The 17,144-nt window shown below is 41.1% G+C and overlaps 2 protein-coding genes across 4 annotated transcripts in view; one reads left to right on the top strand and one right to left on the bottom strand.

The window, feature by feature from the left end:
• Positions 1 to 17,144, top strand: part of LOC149214773 (DNA primase) — a 344,533-nt gene that overhangs the window by 218,448 nt on the left and 108,941 nt on the right. For all 3 annotated transcript variants that reach the window (XM_089390964.1, XM_089390963.1, XM_089390965.1), the window contains one exon: positions 15,590 to 15,802. In XM_089390964.1, coding sequence (XP_089247090.1) covers positions 15,590 to 15,802 — 213 coding nt within the window. The remainder of the gene's footprint in view (positions 1 to 15,589; positions 15,803 to 17,144) is intronic.
• LOC149214774 (uncharacterized) lies at positions 388 to 2,833 on the bottom strand. Its single transcript, XM_089390962.1, has 2 exons — positions 1,392 to 2,833; positions 388 to 1,281 (listed from the first exon to the last, which is right to left on the bottom strand). Exons 1-2 carry the CDS (start codon positions 2,566 to 2,568, stop codon positions 686 to 688), a joined length of 1,773 nt encoding a protein of 590 aa, XP_089247088.1. The 5' UTR covers positions 2,569 to 2,833; the 3' UTR covers positions 388 to 685.

The following is a 17,144-nucleotide window of genomic DNA, read 5'->3' as shown; positions in this document are numbered from 1 at the left end:
AAAATGAGAAGAGAATGGGGGCTTTATTCTTTTCTAAAGTAACCCTAGACTCACCCTAAACTAACCTAACCCACCCCCTCATGCTAGTTTAGTCACAAGTTAAAACAAATTTAAAAAAAACAAAGTTAACAAAATCCGGCCGCGGGGTTGCGTCCGGAAGCGCCCGGGAAGCGCTCGGGTGGCGTGCGGTTCCGGGCCGGAATCGTGGCGCAACCAAGTGCCCGAACCGCCCTCCGATCCGCGGTTCCGGGCGGCCGCAACCAAAATTCCAGGAATCGAAATTTTAATTCGGATCCGCGCAGTGTTTTTAAAACCGGAACCGGTGACCGGACCGGTCCACCTAGCTAACCGGTTTACCGACCGGAACCGGTCTAACCGGGACTGGTTTGGTCTAAACGAACCGGTTTTTAAAAAATACATTAAATAATTAATTTTTAATGAAAAAAAACTATTTTTAAGATGTAAAACCATGATTCCAAGCCAATAGAGACAAAATATGCAAAGTTTGCTCATTTATATACCATGCAAAGGTGAATATATCAAAATGGCACCGAGTGCAATACATATCATCGACAAAATAGCAAAATACATAAGAAATGAGGCTCTAAATGGCCTATAGAGTCCAAAAACCATGCTGCAAGCTATGAGGCCATTGGCCTACTACAAGTCTACAGTGTACACATGATCAATCATCAAGATCATCACCACTACTAGACACATGATCATCATCAGGAGCTACATAGACATCATCTGGTTCAGAGTCTGAGGATGCCTCTGCCTCATCTGCAACATCAGTATCAATGCCACCAATGACAATAGAAGTGGACCTAGTGGAAGCACGAGTTTGTCGACCTGCACGACTAGTGCCTTCCATTGGTTCCTTGCCTTTCCTTGATGCCGCTACTGATCCTGGTTCTGATGCCGCCACATAATCTGCCTCATCCTCCGCTAAAGCCATGTCGATATCAAAATCAGCCTCAAACACAGGATCTTCAGTCTCCTCCACCCATTCTGATGTTGGATCAATATCGTCCAACACAATGGGATCTAGATCAGGTGATTTGCTCATCATTTGGTTCCTCCTCAGTCGAAGGTTGTATTGCACAAAAACAAGATCATTTAACCGTTTTTGTTCCAAACGGTTTCTCTTCTTCGTGTGTATGCGCTCAAAAACAGACCAATTGCGCTCACAACCTGAAGCACTGCAAGTTTGACTGAGGACTCTAATTGCAAACCTTTGCAATTGAGGACACTGGCCACCAAATGACTCCCACCAATGTGCTGCAAAGAAAAAGACAATAATTAGTAACTTAGTTTATAATTTGAATTGTAAAGAACGTAAACAATTTTAACTTGAAATGAAAAACAAAATGGAAATTGGAATTGCTTACCTGGTTGGTCCACATCTCTTGCCATCTTTGCCAAGTTTTTGCCAAAAGTACCACTTGCTTGATTGAAAATAGTAAGCTGTCTATGTATATCCAACTGGTCTACATGGTTAGGGACCATGCGCTCCAAGCAATCAATCAATCCAGCTCTGACCTCCCCATCATGCTGATCTCCTAGCTGATTTTTATAGTGATACCTTGGGTTCAAAAAATACCCGGCTGCATGTATAGGACGATGGAGTTGATTGTTCCATCTGTTATCAATGATCTCCCATATACGGCCATATTTAGCTAACCTGTCATTGTAAGCTGCCCGTATCTGCTCCTTTGCCTGATCCATAGCTTCATAAATGTAGCCCATGGCCAATCTTTCCCCATCCACCAACCTTAGCACCTTAACAAGGGGCTCGGTAATTTTCACAAGCTCTACAGACCTTTTCCAAAAATAAGTGTCTAACACTTTCTTTTTGGTGTCTTTTCCATCTGGTCTACGAGCCCACCGAGATTCAGACCATTCATCAGAGGAAAACATTTTCTGCAAGTTTCTATGTTGACCATTGAGACATTGCAACGTGAGGAAGTGAGTTGCAAATCTCGTAATTGCAGGCCTAACAAGCTCTTTGCCTCCAGTGTGTTTCCTCATTAGGCTCAATACCCATGAGTGGTTGTAAATGTATTTTGTAATGCACTTGGCATGCTCTACAGTGTTTTTTACCCACTCCACCTTGCCTATATCCTCAAGCATGAGGTCTATGCAATGTGCAGCACATGGAGTCCAAAATATGGTCTTATATTTGGCCTCAAGCATCTTTCCAGCAAGAACATAGTTTGAGGCATTATCAGTGATGACCTGCACAACATGCTGCTCCCCAACTTCCTGAATAATGTTATCCAAAAGCTCAAATAGAAGGCTTGCATCCTTTACCCTATCAGATGCATCAACTGATTTCAAAAACATGGTTCCTTGAGGGCAAGAAACAAGGAAATTAATGATAGTGCGGTTCTTTCCATCGGTCCATCCATCTGACATAATGGAACAACCTGTTTTGACCCATGACTCTCTAAACTCAGTCAAATACTCATCAATGGAAGATATCTCTTTTTGCAAAAGAGCTCCCCTCAAGTCATGCATACTAGGGCCTTTGAAGCCCTTTCCTGCAGCTATAACAGAGTCCCACATAGCTTGGTAATAAGGTGAGCGAGCAGCATTAAATGGGATATCTGAATCATACCACCATCTAGCAATGTATTGGTGAGAAGTTTCTTTGCATTGTTTTTTCCAATGTTGATCCAAAGTGGGTTGAGAACTTGGTTGGGAGGAAGTGGGATTAGATTTAGAAGAGGCAATGTTGGCAGAAGATGAGAAATAACTTTGGATGTTTGGTCTCTTTGTTCCTTTTGATGGTTGGCCAACTCCAACAGAAGGATGAACATAGTGAAAGGGGTCATTGGTGGAAGGGATAGAAGTGGAGTCTTGAATGTCATAATCATCATACCCACTGTCTTTTATAAGATTCATGGCTTCCATTAATTCCCTCTTCCTTGCAATTTCATCTTGGATGGCCTTCTCCCTAGCCTTATCCTCATAAAATTTTTCAAGCTTGGCAATGTATTCTACCCTAATAGGACCTAACAGTGCATTTGGTGCATCACATGGCTTTACTTGGCCTCTTACCCCAGCCAAGTGTTGTTTCAACCTAAGAATACCCCCACCTCCAATAGATTTATGGCATAATTTGCATATCATTTTTCCCTCAACTACATCACAATGAGCCCATGCACTGTCCTTTCCTTTTGGAGCCATGTTTGCTTGAAATAATAACAATTTGCAAATAAATCTGCCATTTAAAAAAAAAATTGCAGCTAAGGAACATGGAAAACCAATGATAAATGTAGGAAAAAAAATGCACATGCAAGCTAAAAAATTTGATAGCATAGAGCTAGAGAGTTCATAGGCTTAGCATAGATGATAGATCATTGAAATGAGAAGTTTATAGCACAAAAAAATTAATTCATGGACAGCAGACCCAAATGAGGAATTATCAAGTGCAAATCCTTACCTGGAAATGCAAAGTAGCTCCCTTAGCCTCCTCTTGATGATGGCAACTCCACTGACAGCTACACACTATCTCCAAAATAGCTCCAACTCCAACTCCAAGATGACTACTTCAGCAAAAACTCCACACTCTCCAAGCTCACAAACAAACTCACAAACACTCACAAACACTCCAAATCAGTTGTGTGAGACAAATGAGGGTGAGAGGGGTGTCTTATAGCAATTGTGAGGGTCTTTTTGGAGGGAAAATCCCTTTCCCTCACCCCCAAAAACCCTAAACCGCCCTCAGCTGCAAAAAACAGTCCGCTTTTTACCTTTACCGGCGGCCTGTCCCTAAACCGGCCGGTTTAGGACGGAACCGGCCGGTTAGCAAAAAACCGGCCGGTTAGGACCTAAACCGGCCGGTTTTGACCGGTTAGGTCTAAAAACTGGGCAAGTGAGGGTGCTGACCGGGTTTTTTCACCGGTTCTGACCGGTGAGCCTCCTAACCGGCCGGTTAGGCCGGTAACCGGTCCGACCGGAACGGTTTTGAATACTATGGATCCGCGCCACCTCCTCCTCCAATCCGCGCTTCCGACCTGGATTCCGGGACGCTTCGCTTCGATCCGCGGTTCCGGGTTTGGATCCGGCGGGGGGGGGGGGCGATTCCTGCAACCCTGCTCTAGACACTTTACTGGGTATTGTGAAGTGCTCTCAAACCTAGTTGAGAGGGAGACAAATTTAAAGATCATTGTTGGGGACAATTCCACCTATCCTGAGAAGGGCTTTGTTTTTTTTCATTTCATTTGGATTATGGTGAAACTATTCATTTACTGGATGTTCTGTATGTGCCGAGATTGAAAAAGAATCTTGTATCAATATTTGGCTTGGCAGACAAGGAAATGAGAGTTGCTTTCGTAGGAGGAAAGGTCCTTACTTGGCCTATGGAATCTCGCTTAAGGGATGCTTTCAATATGGGTTCGAGAATCAAAGCCCTATATAAATTTATGGCACCCATGATAGTAATCATCAATTTGAGTTATGGCATCGAAGATTCACTCACCTTCACTATGGTGCCTTGCATAAGGCGAGGAAGATGGTTTATGGAATGCTTGAGAGTCAAGAAAATCATGATGGAGTATGTCCAGGGTTTGCTAGTGGAAAGAAGACAAGGGGACCATTCCCTTCTAGTAGAAGCAGGTCAAATCTTCAACTCATACATTCTGATCTATGCGGACCCATGCTAGTGAAATCTCTTGGTGGCTATCTATACTACATAATCTTTGTGGATGACTTCTCTCGCAAATTTGGATATTCTTCTTAAAGCACAGGGACGGGGCATTTGATATGTTCATGGACTTTAAGGCGCTTATAGAGAATCAAACCGAAAAGAGAATCAAAGTCTTCAGGTATGACAATGGAGGGGAATTCATTTCAAATGAGTTCATTGACTTTTGCAAGGAAGCCGAAATAGAAAAGGAGACCATCTTACCTTACAACCCCAACCAAAATGGAGTGGCCGAAAGAAAGAATTGGATCATCATGGAAGTTGCTCGAGCTATGTTGCATTATTAAAAGCTGCTGAAGTTTCTATGGGGAGAAGATGCAAAATTGCAAATACTACATTCTATGTTCAATACAGGACTCCTCATCAAGCCTCAAGTGACAAGACTCCCAAAAAAGTCTTCACAAGTGTGAAGCTCGATGTTGGACATTTGAGCATCTTTGGCTGCCCCGTCTACTTTCATGTGCCGAGGGACAAGAGGAATAAGCTAGATGCTTTCAAAAAGAAAGGTACATTTGTTAGTTACTGTGAGAATTCTAAAGCTTATAGAATATATGTGCATGGTTAAAGGAATATAGAGTTTAGTAGGGATGTGACATTTGACGAAGATGCTTCCCTTAGGAAAGCAATGGATACTCCTCCCCCAACTAATGTTGAGAGGAATGATGATGTCTAGAAGGCCCTTCTGTGCCTAGGCTTGAGTCCGATCTTAATGATGATCCTATGGAACCTATCCACCCCTTGGATCCTCTTTCGTGTGATCGTCTTGCCAGGAAGAGACCACTTGGGTTCATGATACTTTAAAAGATGTTGAGAGGCATGCTGCTGCTAGAGGAACCTTCAGGGAAAGCAAGGAGCCATGCTGATATCAGGGATATGTTGTGGCTATGAGCAACATCATACATGCTAAACCACACACCTTTGAAGAAGTAGTGAAAGAGTAAGTATAAAAGGATGCTGTGACAGAGGAATATGAATCTATCATGAATAATGATGTGTGGGAAGTGGTCCCGAGACCCTAAGGAAGTTTGTTGTGACTTCTAAATAGCTGTACAAGATCAAACATGGAGCAAATGGAAGTATCGAGAAATATAAGGTGAGGTTCATGGTTAGAGGTTTCTCCTAGAAAGAGGGAGAAAACTATGATGACATATTTGCATCGGTTGCCCGCTATACTACTATTCGATCTATTGTTGACCTTGTTGCTAGCCAGGGATGGTCTCTTCACGAAATGCATGTAAAGACCGCATTTCTACATGGAGTACCTAAGGAAGAAGTATATGTTGAGCAACCTTAGGGCTTTGAGGAGCAAGACATGAAGACTCATGTGTGTCGGTTGAAGAAAATGGTTTATGAATTGAAGCAAGCCCCTAGGGCTTGATATGCCCCAATTGATAGCTACCTAATGAAGCTTGGATTTACAAGAAACAATGTCGACTCGAACCTCTACTTCAAAGTTGTCCAAGGTATGCCCCTTATTTTGGCATTGTATGTTGATGACTTAATCTTAACAGGTGGTGACCCTCTGATTCTCTAATGTAAGAGGGAGCTGGCCTTTGAGTTCGAAATGAAAGACTTTGGATTGATGCACTACTTCCTTGGGTTAGAGGTATGGAAAAGACCTGATGAGATTTTCCTTTCTCAAGGAAAATATGTTGTCAAACTGCTGAAAAGATTTGGAACGGTAGAATGTATGCCCATGGCCACATTGATGGAGATGAACTTCAAGAAGTTATGTGGAGAAGTTGAAGGACCTGACTTGACAAATACCTCTAAGTATCGACAATTGATTGGGGCACTGATGTTCCTTGTGAACACTGGATCAGACATATGTTTCGCAGTTGACACTTTGAGTCAATTTATGACTGAGCCTCTACATGCACACTGGGTCGTTGCTAAGCATGTGCTGAGATATTTACATGGGATGATTAATCTTGGACTAAGATATACTGCCGGAGTTATGAGATTACATGGATACACTGATGTTGATTGGGCCAGAGATGTTATTGACAGGAAGAGCATATTAGGGTGCTGTTTTAGCTTGGGATCTTCCATGATATCTTGGTTGAGTAGGAAGCAAAAGGCCGTTGCCCTTAGCATGACTGAGGCTGAGTATATTGCTGCTAGCATGGCTAGCTGTGAGGCAGTATGGTTGAGGAAGCTCTTTGGAGAGCTGTTTGAGTGGGTTCTGGATACGACAATGATATATTGCAACAACATGAGTGGGATCTGACTGGCAGAGAATCCCATGTTCCATGACAAGTCCAAGAATATTGAGATTAGATATTACTACATCTGAAATATGGTGTAGAGAGGAGCAATGAGTCTCCTTCATATTTCAACTGATGAGCAGATAACAAATATTCTTACAAAGGCTTTGTCGAAAGGGAAGTTCTTGGTCTTCAAAGAGCAACTTGGACTGATGGATGTGACCCTCATGAGAAAGGGTCACTGTTGATCGAGGACACTGAGCTATGCTCTTACCCCCTGTTTGAGCTCCCACGGAGAGGAATTGAGCTGAAGAGCTCCTAGGGTTGAGGGAACTCTAGACAATAGGTGTGTGTGATCCTTACTCCTTGCGGTAAGTTGTATCTCTGTTATTGTCACTATGGGGTGTGTGTGATCCTTGTCATTTATGACAACTTTTGTATCTCTCCCTATCAGTTTTTAGACATGACAGATATACCCCAGTATGCATTGTCTACCCTCAAGTTGGGCTTGTAGGGATTGCCACCCATCTGACCAATGGGTGAGGAGACTTAGGTGTGTGTGATCCTTGCTGTTTATGGCAAGTGGTATCTCTCCCAAGTGATGGGATGCCTATGTTCTACCACTTGATTCTTGAGGGTCAAGATGGGAAGATCAATGAACAATAGGTGTGTGTGATCCTTACCCTTTGAGGTAAGTTGTATCTCTCCTATTGTTAGGCAATAGGTGTGCGTGATCCTTACCTATGATGGTAAGTCATATCTCTCATATTGTCCTTGGATATAGGGTGGTAGATTTATCTCCCCTATGATGATTCTTCTTCTTTAGATTTGAGAGTGTTTTAGTAGATGAGCAGAGATGAGCAAAGTGAGCAGAGATGAGCAGAACAAGATATGATATGATACAACGATGATGATGACGAGACATTTGAGATGAGACTTATGATGTAGTCAGAAATTCCTCCCTAACTGAGAAGGAGTGTTGAAATTTGGCAGCTCAGGGAGAAATTTCCTCCTTTGGGAAGACGTCCTCACACTTTGGAGACCCTATTAGCCCTTGGAAAAATTTAATTTGCTCAAGGGAAAATATTATTTTTAACATGAAACCCACATCTACACAAAAGTACAAGTTGGCCCGGGCAAGGAAATTCGACCTCCAATGACACATATAAATAGACCACACTTGGCATCACTTGGAGGCATCATCACACATTCACATCTTCTCTAGTTTGGTTCGACTAGCTCTGAAATATTAGGTCCAATTTAACACAGGCGAAGGAGAGAGAGACTTTTTTTGTTCATCAAGTTTGACTTGTGTTTGGCACTAATTTGAACAACGTTGAGTTTTGCGATTTTGAGCATGGTTTGACTTGGGATTTTGGATTTGTTTTGGAGGTCGAATTTAGGAGAAAAGGCCAAGATTTTCTAAGCACTTTGACTATAGTTGATTACAGATCTTAGGCAAGTTTGACCGCAGGTTGACTTGGTGCGTTAACTAGAGTTGAAGATAAATTTGTTGACTATTTTGACCAAGTTTGATTAAGCTGTGGAGGCCGAGTTCTTTGCTGCCTTAACCGGTTTTTTTGGGTGCTTTGACTGTTGACAATTGGTTGGTTAGGGCAGCGTTCACTATTGTCGACTTTGACCATAAATTGCAGAATTCAAGTTTGACCAGATTTGACTTTCTTGCTCATATTTGACTCAATATTGGTTAGGTGATTTGACTAGTCAAGGCTTTGACATTTGACTCATTGTTGTACTTGGGCATTCTATCTCTTTGCTGAACATTTGATAACAATCTAATAAAAGAAGAATTTGGAAAGGTTTTTACCCCTTGTGGGGTTTTTACCTGGTCTTTGACCAAATAACTATGTCTCTATTGTTCTTGGTTGTCTTCTATTGTGCATTTGGCTTACCGTTCTATCTACAATTGCTTGTTGTTGTTGGAAGATTGAAATTATATTGGAAATTGATTGCTAATTGAAGAAGAATTGTTATAAGTGACTGTGTCAAGCATAAAACTCTAGAAATTAACAGGTTTTGCCATTAAGGCTCTAGTAGGCTAAAACATAAATATGTAAGCCTTCCATTGTGGACTCCAATCACTCTATTAGAAGTGATACTGGATCCCATGGGATATATAAGCACTTGTCTTGCTCAGAACACTGCTACATACCCCATGTCCTCAAGAATGGAGACTGAAATCAAGTTCTTCAACCCTGCAACAGAAAGGACATCCGTCACTTTCAAAGGAGGTGATGACTCCCTCTAAAAGAATACTGTCCCCACTCCTATTGCTCTGACCTTGGAGTTATCTCCAAGCAGAACCTCCAAGTCAATATCATCCTCTGTGAGACTCATGAAGTGCTCTCTCACTCCAATCATATGAAAGGAAGCTCTATTGTCTACAAACCACACGCCAGAAGACGTGACACTAGTGGCAAGACTCACCACCAAAGCAAACTCTGAATGAAATCTAGACGCTAACAAATCCACCTCGACTGAAGCTGCTACACCCTTCTTCTTACCCTTCTTATTGCAGCATTGAGAGGCATAGTGACACATCTTCTGACAAGCAAAGCATTTTACTTTGCTCATGTCCTTCCTTCTCTTTGGCCTTCTGCTTCCCCTTCTGCTGCTTGGCCCCACTAGAAGACCCTTTATTGGTCTTCTTCTTGCCCTTTGATGCGAGGGAAACATTCTCCTCATCTACCCCACCACGTTGGCTACCACTCTTGGCACTCCTCTTGGTCTCCTCCTGGATGAAATCATCCCACATCCTCCTCCAATCAGGAAAATGCTCTCTGGCAACAATGCCATCAATGAATCCATCCCACTGCTTAGGAAAACCATCCAATGCTGTCCTGACCAACTGGTCCTCAGAGATAACCTCTCCCACTGCAGGCAACCCATCTCTCACTTGTGTGATCTTGGTGAGGTATGAGGTCATCGTGTCAGTCTTGGTCATCTTGGTGTTTCATAACTTCTGATGCATTGCCATCTTCCTATTCTCATTGGAGCTCTAGTGTTGTGTGACTAGGGAATCCCACATCTCGTGGGAAAACTTCTTCCTTGTCACACGAGGGAATAAATGGTCTTTAATATCATGGAGAATGATTCTCCTTGCCTTAACATTCTTCTTGTTGAAGCCAACCAACTGAGCTGGATCAGTGGGAGGCTGCATTGGACTCTCCACAATGTCCCACGCCTCAACTTCCTCAAGAATCAACATCATTCTCTCCTTTGACGGATGAAAATTCTCAGACCCACTCAGCCTATCTTCCACCCTCAAACCAATCGCCATTTGACCTCCACAACCAACAAGAATTCTTCAATCATTGAAGACTGTCAAACTCCTTCCTCTCAGCCATTGTTCTTTGGTGTATAAGGCAGGTTTTAGTTTCTGTTCAGTGTTTTAACGGAAGGTATGCTTGCTATAGGTTTTCTTGTCAGCTGGAGGTTTAATGCTGTAGGTTCATAGCTCTGATACCATGTAGAATATTTAAGTGTTTCCTGTAGCCCTCCCTTGTTTCAGTTTCTTTGCATGAATTTAATGTGCACAACCCCGCAAATTAAGATCATATATTAACATAATGCAAATTTAAAGGAACATTACAGGACTACTCTATTTCGTTACACTTTTCAACCGATAGGAAAAATAGACAAGCATTCACAGAAATTTTGACACACTTATTTTTGGTCAAACTGTGACCCTAGAAAAACCTACGAGGGGAAAACCAATATAGGAGTTCTATATTTTTACTTGCTCAGGAAATTTATACACAACAAATCAAATCACAGAGGGTACTTATCTCCCTTTTAAGTTTCTGACCAACTCCTTGAAAATTGAGCCACAAGTTCAACAAATAACAATATGCTCCTTGAACAATGTGCCACTTGACTAGAATTCTTCCCTAAAATTTCAGGCCTTAGTCCAACATTTATTGCCCTTGATTTTCATGCCTGCAGTCAACACTTCACAACCTCGAATTGCGTGCCTAATATTTAGCTAACACGACTTTGTTTTCTGTGCTGTTGCAGACTTGTTTTTTTGTGCTTTGACGTGATTTCCCAGCAACACAATGCCGACTTGTCGGACTTTTTTGAAGCTATCAGAACCCCTCGAAACTTGTGCACTCAAGGAGCTTGTCTTCAGCCGGGAAGTGGGATGAGCAACCCATTGAACCTTTTGTCCTTGTCCAACTGTCTTTGGTGATTGCTCTTTCACTCTTGCTTGGGTTTTGTCTTCACCTGAGCTCTGAAACCATGTTTATTTTAGGTAACAATGGTATGTTCTATGCTTAAGAGCAATTTACTTCAATTTCTTTATTAGCCCAATATCAATATCCAATTTAGCAATCACATCAACATGATAGTAAAATGCAGATAGAACAGAAACATAAACAGTAGAAGACAAAACAAGAGAAGAGGACACAAGATGGGGCACCAGCTAGGGACAAACCCTAATGCGGGAAACCGTTGATCAATTCTTCTTATATTCTTAAATAGTTCAACAGAGAGAGAGATAGTACAAATTAAAAATCTGATAATTTATGACAACAACAGAAAATCCCTAACCAGAAAAGTCAACGCTGGTCAAACAAGGCAGAATTCTTTCTCTAAACAGATTGATCAAATCCAATCAACTTCGGCCTTCAACAACAAGACTAATCAGCCCAAAAAAATCAGAAAAAGGTCAGTCAAAGACTGGTCAACGAAAGTCAAATTGCGGCCAACCCTACAGCAGTCAAGCTGGTCAAATGAGAGGTCAAATCACCTCGATTTTAGTGCCCAGATCTGCGGCCTGCTAGGAGGAAGATACCTCACCCAATCCACAGTCAAAAGAAGGTCAACGCTGGTCAATGCAGCCCAAGAAAGCAACCTCTGAAATTCAGTCAACGCAGCCAAACAGAAATTCGTCCTTCCTTCGCACGTGTGAGAGAAAGCTGCCCATATTTGAGTACCCAATTAGATGAGGAGATAGAGATGTGATGAGATGAGATGATGATAAAATGACTTGAGGTCTCCTTTTATATGCAACTTTGAGGACGAGCTGGGGGTTTGAATGCCTGTTTTGTGTTGAAGTTTCTAAGTCTACTAGTTAGAAACCCTCCATGCACTTTACTGATTTATTCCTACCTACTTGTTCTGTTAATTAACAAGTTATTTACCACGTAAATACTGAAAATAAATGCAAGTGCATGCTCAACATATTACAGATCATCAACAGAAGGAAATAGAAACAAGCACACAATTGACACCGTTATTTTTGGACTAATATCCCTGGAAAAACCCAATGCAGGAAAACCGATGCAGCTATTTGAGGGTTTTATTATTAAGCAGTGCTTTTCTGAGTACACTGGGTGCCAAATTGGCTAACTCGACAAAGATAAAAAATCTGGTAGCAATACCTCTCTTCGGAAGCAGTTATTCAGAAAGCCTGCTCCACGAAATCCCTCTCCAGCACAATCTAAAGCTCAGCGTCAGCCTTGCTGGCCTCTGCGTCAACCCAAAACCCTCTGCGTCAACCTACTGAGGCTCTGCGCAACCTCTCTGGCTCTCTGCGTCACTCCTGCAGCCTGTGTGGATGACGCAGGCCCTTTCGGCTTTGCGCAGTCTTTGCTGCCTCTGCGTGGCTCCCTTTGGCTCTGCGTCTGCCTCTCTCTGCTTCTGTGCTGGTCTCTCGGCACTGTCCCTACCTCTCTGCCTCGTACTCACTGCCCCTCACTGTAACTGATCACTAATTCTATCTCTCTTAACAAACCCCGCTCTAGAGAATAGAGCGACTGATCACTCTAGTGTGTCTTCCAAGTGACCCTCAAGCCTCCTCTTATACTTTTCTCGTTGACAAATCAACGACCGAGATTAAGTCCTTAATCGACGGCTAAGATTAGATCTGGCTTGATCCATGTCTTTTGGACCATTCTAACACAGTTTTATATTAATTCACATTAATATTTTAATTTCCCTAAGTTTAGACTTAGGGACTCCATTAAAAATATTAATTATTTTAATATTTCCCTCACTGTTTAGAATCTGCCCAAACCCTTTTTGGGTATTGGAGATCTCATGTGCCCTAATCTCTCCACGAAATTTCGTGGCTAGAGCACATCCGATGCTACCCCAAATCAACATTTTGCTTGATGACCGACCTTGACAATTTGTCCATAATATTAATAAATTCATATCGTCATTTGTACATGTCGGAATCGGATGATCTTGAGATCAATCCTACGCCTCTCGGAGAGAGGAATCCAAGAAAAATATCAGATGTCATAAATAAGATGATCCATGTGGAGTTTGGCCCTAGTTGCCAATTTTAACACTAACCTCCACATGTGTGAGGGAAAAAATAAAATATGAGGGTCGCTCCCTCAATTGTGTCCAAGAACAAGTCATTCCACTAAATTTGTGCCAATGGATAGCTATGGGTGGCACAAGTGGTCTCGCAAGACTAAATGTCACAACAAATGATAATATATGCATGAAGAAAGCTCTTCAATATAGCACGTGGCATCTAAGGTGGTTTGGCCCCCTTGTATGTATAAAGGGATTATCAAAATGTATGATGGATCCAAGGGAGAAGATGTCAACAATCAGTAATATATTGCTAGGATCCATCTGTCCAGTCAACAAATGCTTACTAGCTCCAAGGGAGAAGTAGATGACCTCATGTCAAGCATAAAATAATAATATGTAGAGTGGACACCTCAACATATGTACGAAGGAGGTGAGCGCTCCATAAAAATACCTTGATCCATGCTCAAATAACGTAACTCCAGTGTGAAATCAACCAAACAAACCCTAGTGCTCAACCAAAGAACTTCCACATGGTCAAAATTTGCTCAAAGTATCCTTGGATGATCCAATCAACATGAACATGTGTGCACCAAGGGTAGTGCTCCATCAAGGGGGTATGTATATGTCACAATGAGATGGCCTAATAACTAGGGTCCTCTCACATGAGGCTTGATACCACACTAAACCATAGAAAAATAACTATAAAATGCTTGAAAAGATGTGAAAGAAGCCTATATACCAACTAATCCACATGTGAATAATGCCAACAATATCAAGGTGTTGACATAAGCGTAATGCAACAAAACTGATGAACAGCTCCACCTAAGCATCATGTACCTTCAACAAGATCAGAACATATGTTCTAACCTAGTCATGTGATGACTAGATTGCCAAGAAAAAAAACCATGGAAATGCCATCTCGAATATAAACTAGATATCAACTTGGATTATCAGCATAGGCTGATAACATCTATCACTAGAAATTTTACCAAGCTCTAGGTGCATAAATTGGTAACACTGCACCATACACTTCCCTCTGGACATCATAACACCTAACTATTGAGGCAGTTAGTTTGAGAGGGCCATAACGATAATGTTGAGAAAAGTGTGTGCAACCATAGTAAGCCCCTATGCCTGATAAATCTTCCAGCAACATCATCTACAAGCATTTGTCACACGCAATGCACAAGGTAACCATCATGCAACATAATGGGTAACAAGTGGTATAAAGGTTTAAAAGTTGTGTTATAAAGTTTTTTAATTATAGGATATAGTTTTGGGAGGATCTATTAATAGATCCCAGAGTCAAAAATTTGGTGTGAAACACCTTTGAAATGTTGCTCATAGTATCATAGTGTTCGAAATCTGGAAACACAGTACAGTACAATTGTTGATGTTTTCAAGGCATTTTGGCCATTTCCAGTGTCATTTGGGGCAATTTTTTGGAAGTTTCCAGTTGACCTAAGTGCCCGAGAGGGTCTTGGGATCCATAGAAAATATCACCCTGACTGTGCCAACAACTCTTTAAGACCAAACAAAGATAGGGGATTGATCTTTGTGGAGTTTGTGATGTTTTTTATCTGTTTGCTAAACTTTGTTTTACCATTAATTGTTTCAAGATGTTTGAGTGGTTCCAATGTCATTGGGCTTCATATGGAGAAAGTAGAGTTTCATTCAGTAGACTCAGGATTGGCAGGATTGCAGTATTTCCACTAGATTCGATCATGTATGAGGGTATACGATTGGCGTTATTCAAGACCCACCAAGCTATGGGATGTTGCCTCATGTAATCATCTAGGAGAGTTAACATAGACATGCATCTCCTTCTAAAATGTCATTTATGTGTATCAGTCTTATTTTCTTGAAAGATAATGTGTTATTTAAAAGAAACTATATATTTATATTTTTGTTTTTTTATATACTGTGTTTCCCCCATGTATGCATTTTTTTTGGTTTTGGGGGCGGGGGGATGGGTCATGTTTCCAGGCATTCTCATTTTTGGACACTTGTACACGTTTCCACATTTCTTGCTTCAACAGATATGCGCACGCATAGCTAGGTTATGAGATAGTTGTGCTGAGTTATACGTAGCTTTATTTTCATTTGTGGCATACTTTCACTTCCTACAATTTGATCTAAGGCATGTCTCCTTTGGTTGATTCCTTTACACATTTTGACTCTTTTGATTCTTGATATATATAGCTATTACACTAAGTGATCATTAGCACATATCTATAAATAATACTAAAATTGAATAGACATTTTCTTTAGTAACAGTTTGTGGAAAGATCATCCTTTCTAGCATGCTATAGTCATTTTGCTTGATTGGTTTTGCCATGGTCTTTCTAACTCAGTTGCTTGGTTCTTTCAACAGATATGTGCACGCATAGCCAGATTACGAGAAATAGACACAAAGTTCAAAGAATTGTATATCCTCAAAGGGGATAGTTGTGCTGAAAGCCGTAGTGAACTCTTCCTAGACTCAGCTGTCTATACTAGGAATCGCTGTTTCCGATTACCATTATCTTCGAAGGCAGGGAAAAATTCTTTTCTATTGCCCACCGATCGTTTCAAATGTAAGGATATGGTATGACATTTTCATTTAGCACCTTTGAGACTATCTGAAGCAGTATGGGTTCTTTAGATTAGCTTCTTCTTTGAATCTACATTTCTTTTATCTTGAAAGCTTTTGTAATCTGTTCAACTCATATTTATAGATGTCAGTAAAAATTCAGATATCCTGTTTTGTCATTGGTATCAATTTCTATAAATACAATTGTCTTGCAGTTTTATTTTTGTAATTGCATAGCTTGTTCGAATATTGAACCATAGACATAACTGGTATTTTATAAATTTGTCTTGGCCCCTACAAATCATCCATGACATGGCAGGTTGTCATCTTATCAAGCTGATTTTGGGTATATTGGCAAGACATTTTTTTGCAAATAATTGTGATTAACATCAGTCAATATCCTTGAATTCTTGGATAAACGGTTGGGAATGTGACCCCAAGGGAAAAGTTATATTTTGTTGCTTCAACTGAAAATGAAGGATGTTCCTGATAACCTAAAAGAGGATATTAGACAAGACTGTGCTATTAAAAAACCCCTGAAATCAGTATTACTAAACATGAATTCCAATCCCTCAAGGCCATTAATAATGACCAGCACATTGTTATTCTAAAAGTCGAAAAAGCTGGAGCCATCATCATATTAGATTAAAAAAGATTACATTACGAAGATGTTAAACCACCTTAACAACAATGGTAGCTACAAAAAGTTTAACAAAAATACCCTAAAGAAAATCTCGAAAGAAGTCTCAAATTCCATCTGGTCCAGTTCTGAACGCTACTCTATTAGCAAGAAACTTATTGAAAACAACCTGCTCACCTCTAGACTATGGCCTCCCCAAGATCCGTAAATATGGTGCGCCCTTCAGACCCATTGTTAATAGTAAATACTATTGATGGGCCCTGTTGTCGCGCGGATTGACACGACAACGTTCAGACCGGGGGCTGTCACTCTGATCCCCGATCCCTCCGTTTAAGCCTGTCTCCTGCGGCTAAGGGGGGTAGACCCTGCGAGATAATGAAGACCAACTGTCGACTAGTTGGTTGGGAGACACGAGACACGACAAGATAAGCACTAGATGAATTGATTAACTTAGCAGACCAGTGCCTTAAGAGATTGTTATTAAAATGATCACTTGTTAAATGACAAGGAAACATAAACCGTGAACAGCAATCATTTGTCAATAGCGAAATCACATGACCAAAACGATATCCAGCAATTGAAAACTTCGAAAAGACGAATGCTAAACCACCACGAGAATCATGAATTGTTAACTAGATATCATATTCGCATCTCGACTTGAAAATTTAGATCCCAGCATGAAAGATATAACATGAAGACCACTGAGACTGGTAAAAA

This window comes from Pinus tabuliformis, chromosome 1_1, assembly GCF_031772625.1.
Source record: "Pinus tabuliformis cultivar Carrire ecotype Pingquan chromosome 1_1, CPIR1, whole genome shotgun sequence".
In the NCBI taxonomy this organism is placed as follows: domain Eukaryota; kingdom Viridiplantae; phylum Streptophyta; class Pinopsida; order Pinales; family Pinaceae; genus Pinus; species Pinus tabuliformis.
The sequence above is the reverse complement of the archived record's forward strand: the minus strand, read 5'-3'. Positions and strand labels throughout refer to the sequence as shown.

Coding starts and splice junctions, on each gene's coding strand:
- LOC149214774 (XM_089390962.1), bottom strand. CDS start 2,568: ATGTGGGACTCTGTTATAGCTGCAGGAAAGGGCTTCAAAGGCCCTAGT. Junction 1,282..1,391: donor AAGAGATGTGGACCAACCAG/GTAAGCAATTCC, acceptor TTTTCTTTGCAG/CACATTGGTGGGAGTCATTT.